Source organism: Molossus molossus, unplaced genomic scaffold (genome assembly GCF_014108415.1).
Source record: "Molossus molossus isolate mMolMol1 unplaced genomic scaffold, mMolMol1.p scaffold_m16_p_17, whole genome shotgun sequence".
NCBI lineage: Eukaryota > Metazoa > Chordata > Mammalia > Chiroptera > Molossidae > Molossus > Molossus molossus.
In genome coordinates, this window is record NW_023425352.1 from 54,026,613 (window position 1) to 54,041,720 (window position 15,108).

Sequence of the window (15,108 nt, forward strand, 5' to 3'; positions counted from 1 at the left end):
AATTAAATACACAGAATCAGACTTGACATACCTCTAACCCTTTCTAATGGTGCTTAACCCGAAGTCACTGCATAAATTATGTCTGTGTATTCGTAGATAATGATCAACTAACATAATTTAGTTTTTAATTATACAACATAGCCTCCACTAAACTTGAAAAATGAACAGATTTATGGATTTGAAAATGATATTCATTGGCAACCAATTAAACTTTCAGATAACAGATGGTAAGTAAAATGTATGCTCTTAAATTCTGTTTTTTTCTTCCATGTGCCACACATTATATAACTATAAACACATAAAGTTTGGTAGAATTCTTTAAGGGGAATAAGAGTTATTAATTACATATTAAAGACTACCAAGTAAGCTAGCTTATTAAAATATATTTAGATCTATTTAATGATTGAATATAGTATTTAATATTAATTTTTAAATTCTGTATATAAAATATATCAAAAACCAAACAAACAAATTACTGGTAACTATATAACTCTTAAGGAGAACGGATGCTAAATACTTCTTAAGGAACCAAAACAACAAAACAAAAGGCGTCTTAAATTTTTTAAAATATGTCATCATTTGCCAACAAGAGTTTGGTATGAAATTTTCCTTCCCCCTCATGTACTTATCAACTATTTTGATCAGCAAAGGACTAGACATTCTTGTGTTAATAAAAATGTAAAAATGAACAACTAGTTGAAAGAAGGCTAAAGTTCATATCTTTTTTAGTTTTAAACCAACTCTCAGTCACAAGATCCACATGGAATTTTTTTTCTTTATTGATTTTAGAAAGATAGGAAGGGATGGGGAAAGAGATAGAAACATCGATGAGAGAGAACATCGACTGGCCACCTCCTGCATGCCCCCTACTGGGGATCAGGCCCACAACCTGGGTATGCGCCCTGACCGGGAATTGAACCAGCGACCTCTTGGTGTATGGGTCAACTCAAGCACTGAACCACACTGGCTGGGCCACATGGAATTTTACAAGCAAGTTTTACAGATGACTAGTTTTTTATAGCCCAAAGCAAAATCCAAAAAGTTGCTTAAATTCTCTCTAAAAAATATATATATATATATACACACACACACACACACGCCTATGTCCACATATATAACATTATGTATAACTACCACAATTAAAATGTCAGTCTGAAGGTTTACATTATAAAAGAGCTCAGTTAAAGCCCTGGCCGGTGTGACTCAGCAGTTAGAGCATCCGCCTGCGAACTAATGAGTCTCGAGTTCAATTCCAGTCAAGGGCACATACCTCGGTTGCGGTTTGTCCCTGGCCCTGGTCGGGGTCATGTGGGAGGCAGCCAGTCAATGTGTCTCTTTCACATCAATGTTTCTCTCTCTCTCTCTCTCTCTCTCCCCTTCCCACTCTATCTGAAGATAAACAGAAAAATGTCCTCGGATGAGGATTAAAAACAAACAAACAAAAAAAGAGTTCAGGTCATACAGATCATTATCTGAGAATTTTAAAATAAATAAATGGCCCTGACCGGTTTGTTTCAGCGGTTAGAGCGTCGGCCTGCGGTCTAGAGAGACCCGGGTTCAGTTCCCGCTAAGGGCAAGTATCTTGGTTACAGTTTGTCCCCGGCCCTGGTTGGGTCGTGTGGGTGGCAACCACTCGATGTGTCCCTTTCACGTCGATGTTTCTCTCTCTCTCTCTCCCTCCCACTCTCTCTGAACAAAATATGGGAAAATGTCCTTGGGTGAGGATTAAATAAATAAATAAATGAAGCCCTAGCCAGTTTGGCTCAGCAGTAGGAGCAACAGCTCATGGACCAAAAGGTTGCAGGTTCGATTCCCAGTCAAGTGCACACACCTGGGTTGCAGGTTCAATCCTTGGCCAATGTCAGGTCATGTCGGAGGCAATCAATCAAAGTGTCTCTCACATCAACGTTTTTCTCTCTCTCTCTTTCTCCCTCCCTCCCTCCCTCTCTCACTCTCCTTTCCTCCTTTCTACTCTATCTAAAAATCAATGAAAAACCTGGTTGGTGCGGTTCAGTGATTGAGCATTGACCCATGCACCAATAGGTCGCCAGTTCAATTTCTTGTCAGGGCACAGGTCGTGGACCTAATTCCAAGTGGGAGGCATGCAGGAGGTGGCCAATAGATGTTCTCTCTCATCAATGTCTCTATATCTCTCCTTCTCCCTTCCTCTCTCTCTAAAAATCAATACAGAAAAAAATATAAAAAATTAATAAAATAAAAATCAATGGAAAACTATCCTTGGGTGAAGATTAACCAAAATAAACAAACATGTATGTGTATACATATGTATGTATGTGTGTATACACACACACACACACACACACACACACATACACAACTTTTAAAATGTTCTCATGGTGTTACATAAGAAAGCAAATAGCCAATGATACATCAGATGAGGGGTTAATTTCCAAAATATACAGAGTACTCACACAACTCAACAAAAGGAAGACAAAGAACACAATTTAAAAAAGGGCAGAGGACCTAAAGAGAGACCTCTCCAAACAGGACATACAAACAGCTAAGAGACATATGAAGAAATGCGCAGCATCACTAATCATCAGAGGGATGCAAATTAAAACAACAATGAGGTATCACTTCACACCTGTCAGAATGGCCGCCATCAACAAATCATCAAGCAACAAGTGCTGGTGAGGGTGTGGAGAAAAGGGGACACTGGTACACTGCTGGTGGAAATGCAGACTGGTGCAGCCACTATGGAAAACACTATGGTGTTACCTCAGAAAATTAAAAATTGAACTGCCATTTGACCCAGTGATCCCACTTCTAGGAATATACCTAAGGAGCCTGAAACAACAATCAGAAAGAATACATGTACCCCCATGTTCATAGCAGCACTATTTACAATAGCTAAGATCTGGAAACAGCCCAAGTGCCCATCAGTACACAAGCAGATAAAAAAGCTGTGGTACACATACACAATGGAATACTATGCAGCGGTAAGAAAGAAAGATCTCTTATCCTTTGAAGACAACATGAAGGGACCTGCAAAATATTATCCTAAGTGAAATAAGCCAAGCAGAGAAAGACAAATATTACATGATCTCACTTATTTCTGGAATATAATGAACTAAACAAACTGATGAACAAAATAGGCCCAGAGACAGAGAAGTAGGGTACAGACAGACATTCCTCAGAAGGGGAGGGGAGAGATAAACCACAGAACTTATATGCATGTATGTATAACCAATGGATATAGACAACAAAACTGGGGACAGGGTGGGAGGGGATAGGGAGAAAGGAGTCAATGGGGGAGGGGGAACATCTGTAACAAAAATAAATTAATAAAAACAAAAACAAAACAAAACAAAAAGCAAATAGTCAGTGAGTTTCCTCTCATGGTAAAGAAGTATTCATAGTACTTGCTTTATTTTTTCTTTTCAAGGTTTCCTGCCCTATGAAAAATAGTTTAGTTCACTGCTCATGAATATTTATAAGCACTCTTGGAGTATTTCATCTACACAGCTAGCTCAAACGCTCCCCCTCTTTTAAAGAGAAATTTTTTTTGGCCACCTGCAATCTTCAACAGACATTTGAGCCTCTCATGTACTAAGCATAATGCCTTTACTTCCTTAAACTTCAGACTTAGTTGTTTGTGTCTGGTATTATATTCCTTAAACTCCTCAATATTGCAACTACAATTTATTGTTTGAACTACAAAGACATTCATTATTATTACTATATGGAGCCTCAGTTTTTAAATGTATCATCTATATTAAGTAAAACAATCCTAAGTTTCAAAATACTATGTACAAAGCTGCTAACACTTTTTCTTATAGTACCACTCCCAAGACATTAAAAATTAATTAGAAAATAAAGTTTAGCTCAATTTTTAAAAATAATAAACACAATTACTAAACCACAATTAATACTGGAGTTCTTCAATTAGATGCAACTATATAGTTCATGATAAAGCACATTTTTGAAGATTTATTCTGGATCATTCATACCCTTCAATACAATTAATATAATGTGCTGACTTTAAAAATACATTTTTAAAAGACTAAAGACCATTTAATGCAGAGGAAAAGAACAGACATTGCTCTAACACAGAGTCAAAGCCAATATCCATAAATTTTAGTCTGAAGGTAATACTAAAATGAAAATGACTACCTTCAGAAATGAAGCTATATGCCAAATAATCAATTCACATTTGTAGATTTCAAAGCAAAAAGCCAGTAGTATTAGTCACCAATAGCAGAAATTACTTTTTTTTAACAATAAAATTTCATTTTTTATTTCTTTGTTTCCAGTTTTTATTCATCCTTTTTTAATCAAGAAATTTGGGATCTAGAATAAATTAACTCTGATCAAACCAAACATACCTCAGCAATAATTCAGTTACAACCCTGAACACTTGATATTCTGAGAACTGAATATATTGATACTTTTGGCATTTCTACAGGTGGTAACAATAGTGCCTTACTTTTGGGGCTCATTAGTCTTACCAACTGACTTACCATCTGACATATCCTTAAGGACTAGATTCTCCAACTCACTCCACTCAGTGTTCAGACGTTTCATTAACTTGAATGCATTTACAGGGTGCCCGACAAATCCTTCTGGATCTTTTGTTGCAGTGCTAGTTAGCCGATCTAATTTCTCTGCCCATCTATATGTGTAAGACATATAATAAGAAAAACACAATTTAGTAAAGCACTCAAAAAGAAAAAAAAAGACTAGATTAGAGGTTTTTGACTTAAAACAATATCTAAAACGTATTTTTTTCTTTATTATTTTGAGAGAGAGAGGAAGGGAGAGGGAGAGAGAGAGATATAAACATTGATGAGAGAACATCAATTGGCCGCCTCCTGCATGCCCCCCACTGGGGATCGGGCCCACAACCTGGGCATGTGTCCTGACCGGAAATCGAACCAACGACCTGTTGGTGCATGGGTCGATGCTCAACCACTGAGCCACACCAGCCGGGCTAAAACGTATTTTTAAAAGTAAAAGTATAGCTCTAGCCAGTTTTGGTCAGCGGTTAGAGCATCCGCCTGTGGTCCAGAGAGACCCAGGTTCGGTTCCCACTAAGGGCATGTACCTCCCTTGCAGTTTGTCCCTGCCCTGGTTGGGTTGTGTGGGTGGCAGCCACTCGATGTGTCCCTTTCACGTCGATGTTTCTCTCTCTCCCTCTCTCCCTCCCTCCCTCCCTCCCTCCCACTCTGTCTGAACAAAAAATGGAAAAATGTCCTCAGGTGAGGATAGATAGATAGATTGATTGATAAATAAATAAATAAATAAATAAATAAATGTAAAAGTATGGTCAGATCTAGTCCAAGGATGAAGACCATTCTCAGCAATCAGACTGTCAACATCCCAGAAAATGTGGACATCACTCTGAAGGAATGCACAGTTACTGGGAGGGCCCTAGAGGCACCCTGCAGAAGGACTTCAACCACATCAATGTAGAACTCAGTTTCCTTGGAAAGAAAAAGAAGAGGCTACAGGTTGACAAATGGTGGGGAAACAGGATCTGGCCACGGTTCACACTGTCTGCAGTCATGTACAGAACATGATCAGGAGTGTTACACTGGGCTACCATTATAAAATGAGGTCTATGTAAGCTAACTTCCCCAGCAATGTTGTTATTCAAGAGAATGGTTCTCTTGTTGAAATCAGAAATTTCTTGGGTGAAAAATACATCCACAGAGTTCAGATGAGGTCAGGTGTTGCTTGTTCAGTATCTCAAGCCCAGAAAGAAGAGTTGATTCCTGAAGAAAACAACACTGAACTTGTATCAAATTCAGCTGCTTTGACTCAGCAAGCCACAACAGTTAAAAACAAGGATACCAGAAAATTTGGGGATGGTATCTATGTTTCTGAAAAAAGAACAGTTCAGCAGATTGATGAATAAGATTTAAGGTGTCCAGCTATAGAAACACCAAGATGCTGAATGATTTTCACACTTATTTGTGATATTTTAAAGATGCAATAAAAGCCTCGTATTGATTTGGGGAAAAAAATAAAAATAAATAAAATTATGAAGTTTTAAAAGCAATATTCTCTTGTCCTGGCCGGTTTGGCTCAGCGGTTAAGTGTCAGCCTGCGAACCAAAGAGTTGCGAGTTCAACTCCAGCCAAGGGCATGTTCCTCGACTGCAGTTCGTCCCCAGTTCTGCTTGAGGTAGTGCGGGAGGCAATCAGTCAATGTGTCTCTCTCACATCAGTGTTTCTCTCTCTCGCTCTCTCTCTCTTTCTCCCTCCCTCCCTCGCTCCCTCCATCCCATTCTATCTGAAGATAAACAGAAAAATGTCCTTGGGTGAGGGTTTGTTTTTTTTTTTTGTTCAGGTAGAGTAGGAGGGAGAGAGAGGAACAGAGAGAGAAAGAGAGAAACATCGATGTGAAAGGGACACATAGAGTGGCTGCCACCCGCACAACCGACCAGGGCCAGGGACAAACTGCAATCGAGGTACGTGCCCTTAGCGGGAACCGAACCCGGGTCTCTCTGGACCGCAGGCCGACGGGGTGAGGGGTTTTTTATTTTTTTATTTTTATTTTATTTTTTTATCCTCACCCGAGGATATTTTTCCATTTTTTGTACAGATAGAGTGGGAGGGAGAGAGAGGAAGGGAGAGAGAGAGAGAAACATCGATGTGAAAGGGACACATCGAGTGGCTGCCACCCACACGACCAACCAGGGCCGGGGACAAACTGCAACCGAAGTACGTGCCCTTAGCGGGAACCGAACCCGGGTCTCTCCGGACCGCAGGCCGACGCTCTAACCGCTGAGCCAAACTAGCCAGGGCTTTTTTTTATTTTTTTATTTTTTTTTTATTAGAGGGTTTTTTTAAAAAGCAATATTTTCTTGTGGATAAACTCTAGGACGGCAGAATCAAATACAACTACAATATTTCTTTGTTTAGTTTTGTTTATCCAAAACAATTACAGTAAATGAAACCTATCTTAGTAAAAGTTATGGTTGGATCCCTCTAGTAATAGCCTAAAAATTCATTTCCCCCAATTGTCCTTAAAGCAAATAACTGATTATTACAAAGTACAAATTAGCCCAATCCAAATTCAGTTTTATGTCCATTTAAATCAAACATTCACCAAAATTTTACATTAATTACCCAGAAACTATATTTTAAAACAAAAAATACCTGAATACTTAGCTACTCATTAAACAAAAGATAGGAGCACTCAGGTCAGGACTAACTATAAACCTGAGTCAATTAATAAATTACCATTTGAGGAAAAACTATCAATTAAATAATACTAACCATACTTATCACTGTAATCTCTAGAATGGAACCATACGAGTGAAGGATAAATAGTATTGGGAAATTGCTCCAGAAGATTGCTTGATTAGGGAGGTTAGAAGACAGAAGATATTAGCAACCATTTTAAAAAATTGTCAGTCAATAACCCATACTCATTTATATTCTTATTTCACCCAGGTTCTTCTGTGTGAACTCTTGGCCCAGGCCTAACTCTTGTTTTCTTTGCTCCCATTTAAACCATTTCAGCTGGCTTTTAAGACTGACAGATAGATGGCTTTCATTTCTACCCAAAGTTTTAGCTCTAGAAAGAAAACAGGTAGAGTCAGAATCATAATAAATAAAACATTTTGCTTACTTTTTTATTTGTTCTAATTTGTCCTCTTCTGCCTTAATATAGTCTTTTAGGGAAGTCACCAGATCTTTCTCTGTATGGATCAAATCAGTCATCTGACCTACAGAGGGCAGAAGGGAAGAAGATTATCAAATACCCATATTCATCAACATAAGTATTTTAAACTGATTTAAGAATAAGAATAATCAAGAATGCTTCATGCTATGAGACTATTTAACTGGCATGAATTAGATATGTTGGACAGAGCATATTTTTCTTCTTTTTTTTTCTTTTACCAGATAAATAAAAATAAAATCAAGATTTTTTTCTACTCATGTTCCAGTTCTAATTTTCAAATTACTTAATTTTGCAAGCTTAGAGTATATTGGCAAATTGTTTCATCTAAAAAATATAACATGACTACTTTCCATGGATCAATGTTTTTTCTTTCCCTCTCAACTATTTTTATTTATTATTACTATTATTTTTAATCCTCACCCAAGGATATTGATTTTTAGATAGAGTGGAAGGAAGGAGGGGAGGGAGAGGGAGAGAGAGGGAAAGGGGAGAAGGAAGAGAAGGGAGAGAAGAAAGAAGGGAGGGGGAGGGGGAAAAGAGACACACACATGGATTGCCTCCCACACAACCTGAAATGGGGCTGGGGAAAGAACCTGCAACCCAGGTACATGTCCTTGACTGGAAATAGAACCTGCCACCCTTAGGTCTGTGGGCTGACACTCTAACTACTGAGCCAAACCAGCTAGGATTATTTTTATTTTTTTAATATATTTTTATTGATTTTAGAGAACGAGAAAAGGAGAGGGGGAGAGAAAGAAACATCCTTTGACTGCCTCCTGCACACCCCACACCGGTGATCAAGCTTGCAACCCAGGCATGTGCCCTGACCGAGAATTGAACCAGTGACCTCTTGGTGCATGGGATGACGCTAACCAACTGAGCCACACCAGCCAGGGCAACTATTTTTATATTTGAGGCTAACTAGAATTAAATTTTTATTCCAAAAACTAAAACTACACTAACAAAAAAGTATTCACATAACCGAAAGTCAAATAATCCATATTTATTTATAATGGAGTGAGAGAACTCGTTATTTTATATCCTAAAATTAAGTGTCATAAATATAATGCTTGTGTTTTAGTTAGCTCTACAGTCACACAAGGATAAAACTGGTCAACAGGATGAAGGAAAACATCTCCTTTAAGACAGAGAAAGTATGTATACAGGAAAATGTAAGAGAATACACATCAAACCATGAGGAATATTTCTGGGGAAAGAGGACATGTGGATGTCTTACATCCCATGTACTTCTGATTTTTCCCTTCTAATCAATAATATGCTACTTTTATAATACTTAAAAGATATTTTAATTATGATGTAGAAAAAATAAATTGTGTTCACAGTAGATTCTTAAACAGAAAAGTAGGCTATGAATAATCAAAACAGCCTGGTACTGGCACAAGAACAGGTATATAGACCAGTGGAACAGAATAGAGAACCCAGAAATGGACCCTAGGCAATATGCTCAATTAATATTTGACAAAGGTGGCAAGAGCATACAGTGGAGTAAGGACAGCCTCTTTAATAAATGGTGCTGGGAAAATTGGACAGCTACTTGCCGAAAAATTAAACTAGACCATCAACTTACACCCTACACCAAAATAAACTCAAAATGGATAAAAGACTTAAATGTAACTCATGAATCCATAAAAATCCTACAGGAGACTATGGGCAACAAAATCTCAGACATCATACGCAGCAGAATTTTTACTGACACATCACCTAAGGCAATAGAAACAAAGGAGAAAATGAACACATGGGACTACATCAAACTCAAAAGCTTCTGCACAGCAAAAGAAACAATCATCAAAACGGAAAGACTACCCACTGTATGGGAGAGCATAATTGCTAATGATATATCAGATAAGGGGTTAATTTCCAATACATATAGAGTGCTCATACAACTCCACAAAAGGAAGACAAAGAATCCAATTAAAAAATGGGCAGAGGAACTAAATAGACACCTCTCCAAACAGGACATACAAATGGCTAAGAGACATATGAAGAAATGTTCATCATCACTAATCATCAGAGAGATGCAAATCAAAACAACAATGAGGTATCACCTCACACCTGTCAGAATGGCCACCATCAACAAATCATCAAACAACAAGTGTTGGCGAGGGTGTGGAGAAAAGGGGACTCTAGTACACTGTTGGTGGGAATGCAGACTGGTGCAGCCACTATGGAAAACAATATGGTGTCACCTCAAAAAATTAAAAATTGATCTCCCATTTGACCCAGTGATCCCACTTCTAGGAATATACCCTACGAAGCATAAAACACCAATCAGAAAGAATATATGTACCCCCATCTTTGTAGCAGCACTATTTACAATCGCTAAGATCTGGAAACAGCCCAAGTGCCCATCAGTAGACGAATGGATTAAAAAGCTGTGGTACATATACACAATGGAGTACTACGCAGCGGTAAGAAAGAAAGATCTCTTATCCTTTGAGACTACATGGAGGGACCTGGAAAGTATCATCCTAAGTGAAACAAGCCAAACAGAGAAAGACAAATTTCATATGATCTCACTGATTTCTGGAATATAATGAACATAACAGTTTGAGGACAATCCCCTAAGGAGTGGGGAGGTGAGAGAGGGATGAACAACAGAATTTATATGCATGTATGCATGAACAGTGGACATGGACAACAATCGGGGGAAGGAGCAGGGAGGGAAGGGGGAGGGGGGAATCAGTGGGGGAAAAAAGGAGAATCATTTGTAACAAAAATTAATCAATTAAAAAAAAAAAGAAGAAAAAAAGAAAAGTAGGCTATGAAATTAATTACAGTATATTATTTGTATATTTGTGCATTAAAAAAGACTAAGTATATGCATTAAATAACTTGCTGGGTGGATCCATTAACAGCAAATTTTCTTTGGTATGCTTTCCTAAATTTTCATAAGTTTCTAACCTATAAATGTATTGCTTTTGTAATAAGAATAAAATATTTAAAGAAAAACAAAATTGAATTTAAAAGGAGTGTCTTTTAGAGGGGCAAGGCCTAAAGCAATGTTTCAGTCTCTGGGAATACAGTGTCTTTTCTTTTTTTTTTTTTTACTGATTTTTAAAACATGAAAAAATGGAAAATTTTAAATGCAAAAACAATACAAACCAAAAAAGAGTTAAAACTTACCAATTGAAGTAAAAAAGCCTGGATGGGCCAAAGACTGGGGAAGTAGAATCCCTACAATTAAAATATACTGGATCATCTTGGAAGTCTTACTTTTACAGGTTCACACACCTATAAGAAAAATATAGCCATTACAAAAATTTTTATAAAGGAAGGGTAGGAAAAGTCTCTAACTTATTTTTCTTACAAACAAAAATGTAAGTGAGACCCCAAGGTTGCCCATAAAACTGTTGCTAATTCTTGTACATTGATTTAATTATTTAATAAGAGCCACTATCTTATTTTTCATATATTAGAATACTAACTTGATATTTCATGCTTTAAAAAAAACAGAACATGTTTGTTATCACTGGTAATTTATGCTTAACAACTCAACCTGAGTTTATTTTCTCCTTAATTACTAACTACTACAATTAGAGTAACAGGATAAATAGTATTGCTTTCATTTAGCCTAAAAACTAGTTCTTCTGTGATCCAGAGCTAAACCATCAATTTCCCATAAAAACATATTATTTCATTAAAGTAACTTAGCTTAAATATTACCAAAATACATTTTAAATGTTAGAATGTTTTAAAAAGAAAAAAGGTTTAAGAGCTTTCTGATCAATCCTCTGTTTTCCAACTTGTTCCATCTTTTTTCCTATATGGCTTTAAATTTTAAAATAAGTTCAATTAAAAGTTGTGTATTTGGGGGTGATGAAAATGTTCTAAAACTGACTGTGGTGACTGATGGTTGAAGAATATTGTGAAAGTACTAAAACCCACTGAATCATGAACATTAAATGGGTGATTCGTATGGTATGTGAATTATACCTCAACAAAGCTGTTATTTTTTTATTTTAAAGTTGTACAGAATCCAAAAAGAATTAACAGCACTGTCGATTTAAGGTAGTAATATTTCTCAAAAGACTCAGTGTTGAGGTTCTTTCTCTTATCTACTGTGTTCTATGTAAAAAATCCTCAGCCTAGTACATAGCTGTGGCTTTAAAAAAAAAAAAAAAAAACTGGCAGCAAAGACAGAAGTCTTTATCTTCATCCCCAATAGCGTTCTTTCTAGTATTTTTCATGGTGGGTACAGATATCAATTAACCAGTGGAAGGATTTTACCCTGCCTTCCCAAAATGCCCTGTTAGCATTTTTCTCTTGCTCCTTCTCCATCACCTACATGGACTTTAAGTCCTTATTACCTTACAGAAGAATAAGTGACCATTAAAGCTCCATTTGCCCCAGTAAAAGGCCACCGGTTATTCTGACTTGTCACCTTATTTCTTTGTGTAGGCAACCTGTGTCTGACTCTTCCCAAGTAACTTCACCTAAACCAACAGGTTCAAGTCCACATTGGAAAGCTCCCTATTCCAAAAACAAAACAAAACAAAGCAAAACAAAACAAAACAAAACACAACCCCATTTTCCTAACTTGAATCTCAATAAAAATAGATCACCACAGAAACTGACATTCTGGAAGTACTCCTAAGTCTCCTCCCTCAAGTTTGCTGCAAACTTCCAGATACTTCCAGAACCACACAGTAGTAAAATACACTGCTCTCTTGGCTGCTTTACAGTAACTCTTTGGGAAGGCTTCTAGAATGTGCAGATGCAAACACACTTCCTCTACTGGGCTCCTGCCAAAGCACAAGGCTTTTTCAAAATACTGGGCTGTCTGAAGTCTAGAATCTTCTCACTTTAAACGGGTTTCTTTATAATTTCATAATTTCTTTATGAATTAATGTTATTTCCAGAAAATACAAATGCTTTTGCTGTACTAACAGTAGGCTAAATCAGAAATGCTGTCTAATGTTTAACTTGGATAAGAAAGTTTAGCTCTGTCAGATAAGAGATTCATTATTTCATTGCTAAAATATATTGTCACTAAAGTTTCTTTGTCATCTTTCCTCGTCCTTAAACTTCACAACAAATCAAGAACAATTAGCCTCCAGACATTACTAAAAGGAAGCTTGAAATTGCATTTTAAGAACGATAGAACATATATAAAAATTCAAAAAATTAGTCCGGCCAGTGTGGCTCAGGGGCTGAGTGTCGACCCATGCACCAAGAGGTCGCAGGTTCGATTCCCGGTCAGGACACATGCCCAGGTTGTGAACCTGATCCCCAGAGGGGGAGCTGCAGGAGGTAGCCAATCGATGTTCTCTCTCATTGATGTTTCTATCTCTCTCTCCCTCTCACTTCCTCTCTCTATAAAATCAATAAAGGGAAAAAAAATTCAAAGAATTAATCATGTGAAGAATAAACATACCTTTACATCATGCTGCAAAATAAATTCTAGATGGATTAAAGAGTTATAATCAACAAAAAATAAAATAATAAAAAAATTATTGTATCTCTCAAAGGAGAGAATTTCTAAACTTAAAAATAATAAAACAATCTTTTGAAAGCCAGATGATTTAAATACACAAAATAGCTCTGGTCAGTGTGGCTCAGTTGGTTGGACATCATCCCGTGCACAGAAAGGTTGCCAGTTCAATTCCTAGTCAGGATACATTCCAGGCGTGCACCTCCTAAACTCTAACGAAGCCCACAAGTCTTGCAACAAGGGCGGTAATGGGCAGCGGCAGTTTCTCCCAGGTAAAACCCCCTGAACCTGTCTCCAAGGCCCCTTTGCTCTGACTTCCCAGTGAGCAAAAGCAGACCAGCTTAGACTAATTTCCCCAGCCCTTTCTTGTTTCACTGCCCCCAGCTTTAATAAATGTCCTATAGCCCTGACCGCTTTGGCTCAGCAGTTGGAGCATCGGCCTGCGGTCCAGGGAGACCCGGGTTTGGTTCCCACTAAGGGCAGGTACCTCGGCTGCAGTTTGTCCCTGGCCCTGGTTGGGTCGTGCGGGTGGCAACCACTTGATGTGTCCCTTTCACGTCGATGTTTCTCTCTCTCTCTCTCCCCCTCCCACTCTATCTGAACAAAATATCGAAGAATGTCCTCGGGCCCTGGCCTGTTTGGCTCAGCAGTTAGAGCATCGACCTACGGTCCAGACAGACCTGGGTTCGGTTCCTGCTAAGGGCACGTACCTTGGTTGCAGTGTGTCCCCGGCCCTGGTTGGGTTGTGTGGGTGGCAGCCACTCGATGTGTCCCTTTTACATCGATGTTTCTCTCTCTCTCTCTCTTCCTCTTTCTCCCTCCTAATCTATCTGAACAAAAAATGGAAAAATGTCCTCGAGTGAAGATAAAATAAATAAATAAATATAATAAATGTCCTATAAGTTGTTTTTTTTTAATGTAGAGAGTCTCAAACAACAAGTGTTGGCGAAGGTGTGGAGAAAAGGAGACTTTAGTACACTGGTGGAAATGCAGACTGGTGCAGCCACTATGAAAAACACTATGGTGTTACCTCAAAAAATTAAAAATTGAATTGCCATTTGACCCAGTGATCCCACTTCTAGGAATATACCCTAAGAAGCCTGAAACACCAATCAGAAAGAATATATGTACCCCCATGTTCATAGCAGCACTATTTACAATAGCTAAGATCTAGAAACAGCCCAAGTGTCCATCAGTAGATGAATGAATAAAAAAGCTGTGATACATATACACAATGGAGTATTATGTAAGAAAGAAAGATCTCTTATCCTTTGAAATGACATGGAAGGACCTGGAGAGTATTATCCCAAGCAAAACAAGCCAAGCAGAGAAAGACAAATTATCACATGATCTCACATATTTGTGGAATAAAATGAACATAACAGTCTGAGGAACAGGGTAGACCCAGAGATGTTGAAGTAGGGTACAGACTGATAACCCTCAGAAGGGGGGTGGGAGGAGAGGGAAGAGATAAACCATAGAACTTATATGCATGTACACATAACCAATGGACATGGACAACAAAGCTGAGGACGGGGGTGGGGGAGAATGTCAATGGGGAAAAAAGGAGAAACATCTGTAACAAAAATTTTGTCAAATGTAGAAAGTCATAAAAGAGGAACTATAAATTTTAAAAAATGTATAAGAGAGGAACTATAAATAGATATAACTAAACAAAGTAATCACGGACACAAAACATTGAAATAAGATAGCTATATTTTGCCCATCAAATAAACAAATTTAATAAATTAACAATTAAAAATATCTAATGATGATACTATATGCCAAGAAACTTAAAATGAACATATCCTTTAACTTGTGAATTTAATGGAAAAAATAAGATTTGATAATTAACATCAATTCTCATTCATTGCTAGTGGGAATACAAAATGGTACAGCCACTCTGGAAGACAGTTTGGCAGTTTCTTTAAAAAAAAAATTAAACAGCCCTGGCCAGTTTGGCTCAGCAGTCAGAGCGTTGGCCTGCGGACCAAAGAGTCCCG

At 37.7% G+C, this 15,108-nt stretch overlaps 1 protein-coding gene and 1 pseudogene across 5 annotated transcripts in view; one reads left to right on the plus strand and one right to left on the minus strand.

Annotated features, from left to right (window-relative positions):
• P4HA1 (prolyl 4-hydroxylase subunit alpha 1) overlaps nt 1-15,108 on the minus strand; it is a 101,903-nt gene that overhangs the window by 73,882 nt on the left and 12,913 nt on the right. For all 5 annotated transcript variants that reach the window (XR_004960041.1, XM_036265739.1, XM_036265738.1 and 2 more), the window contains exons 2-4: nt 10,798-10,905; nt 7,600-7,696; nt 4,482-4,633 (exon numbers count right to left, since the gene is read on the minus strand). Coding sequence is in view for 4 of the 5 variants with exons in the window: in XM_036265739.1 (XP_036121632.1) it covers nt 4,482-4,633; nt 7,600-7,696; nt 10,798-10,873 (325 nt within the window). In the remaining variant the exon portion in view is untranslated. The remainder of the gene's footprint in view (nt 1-4,481; nt 4,634-7,599; nt 7,697-10,797; nt 10,906-15,108) is intronic.
• On the plus strand, nt 5,299-5,878 carry LOC118632537 (annotated as a pseudogene).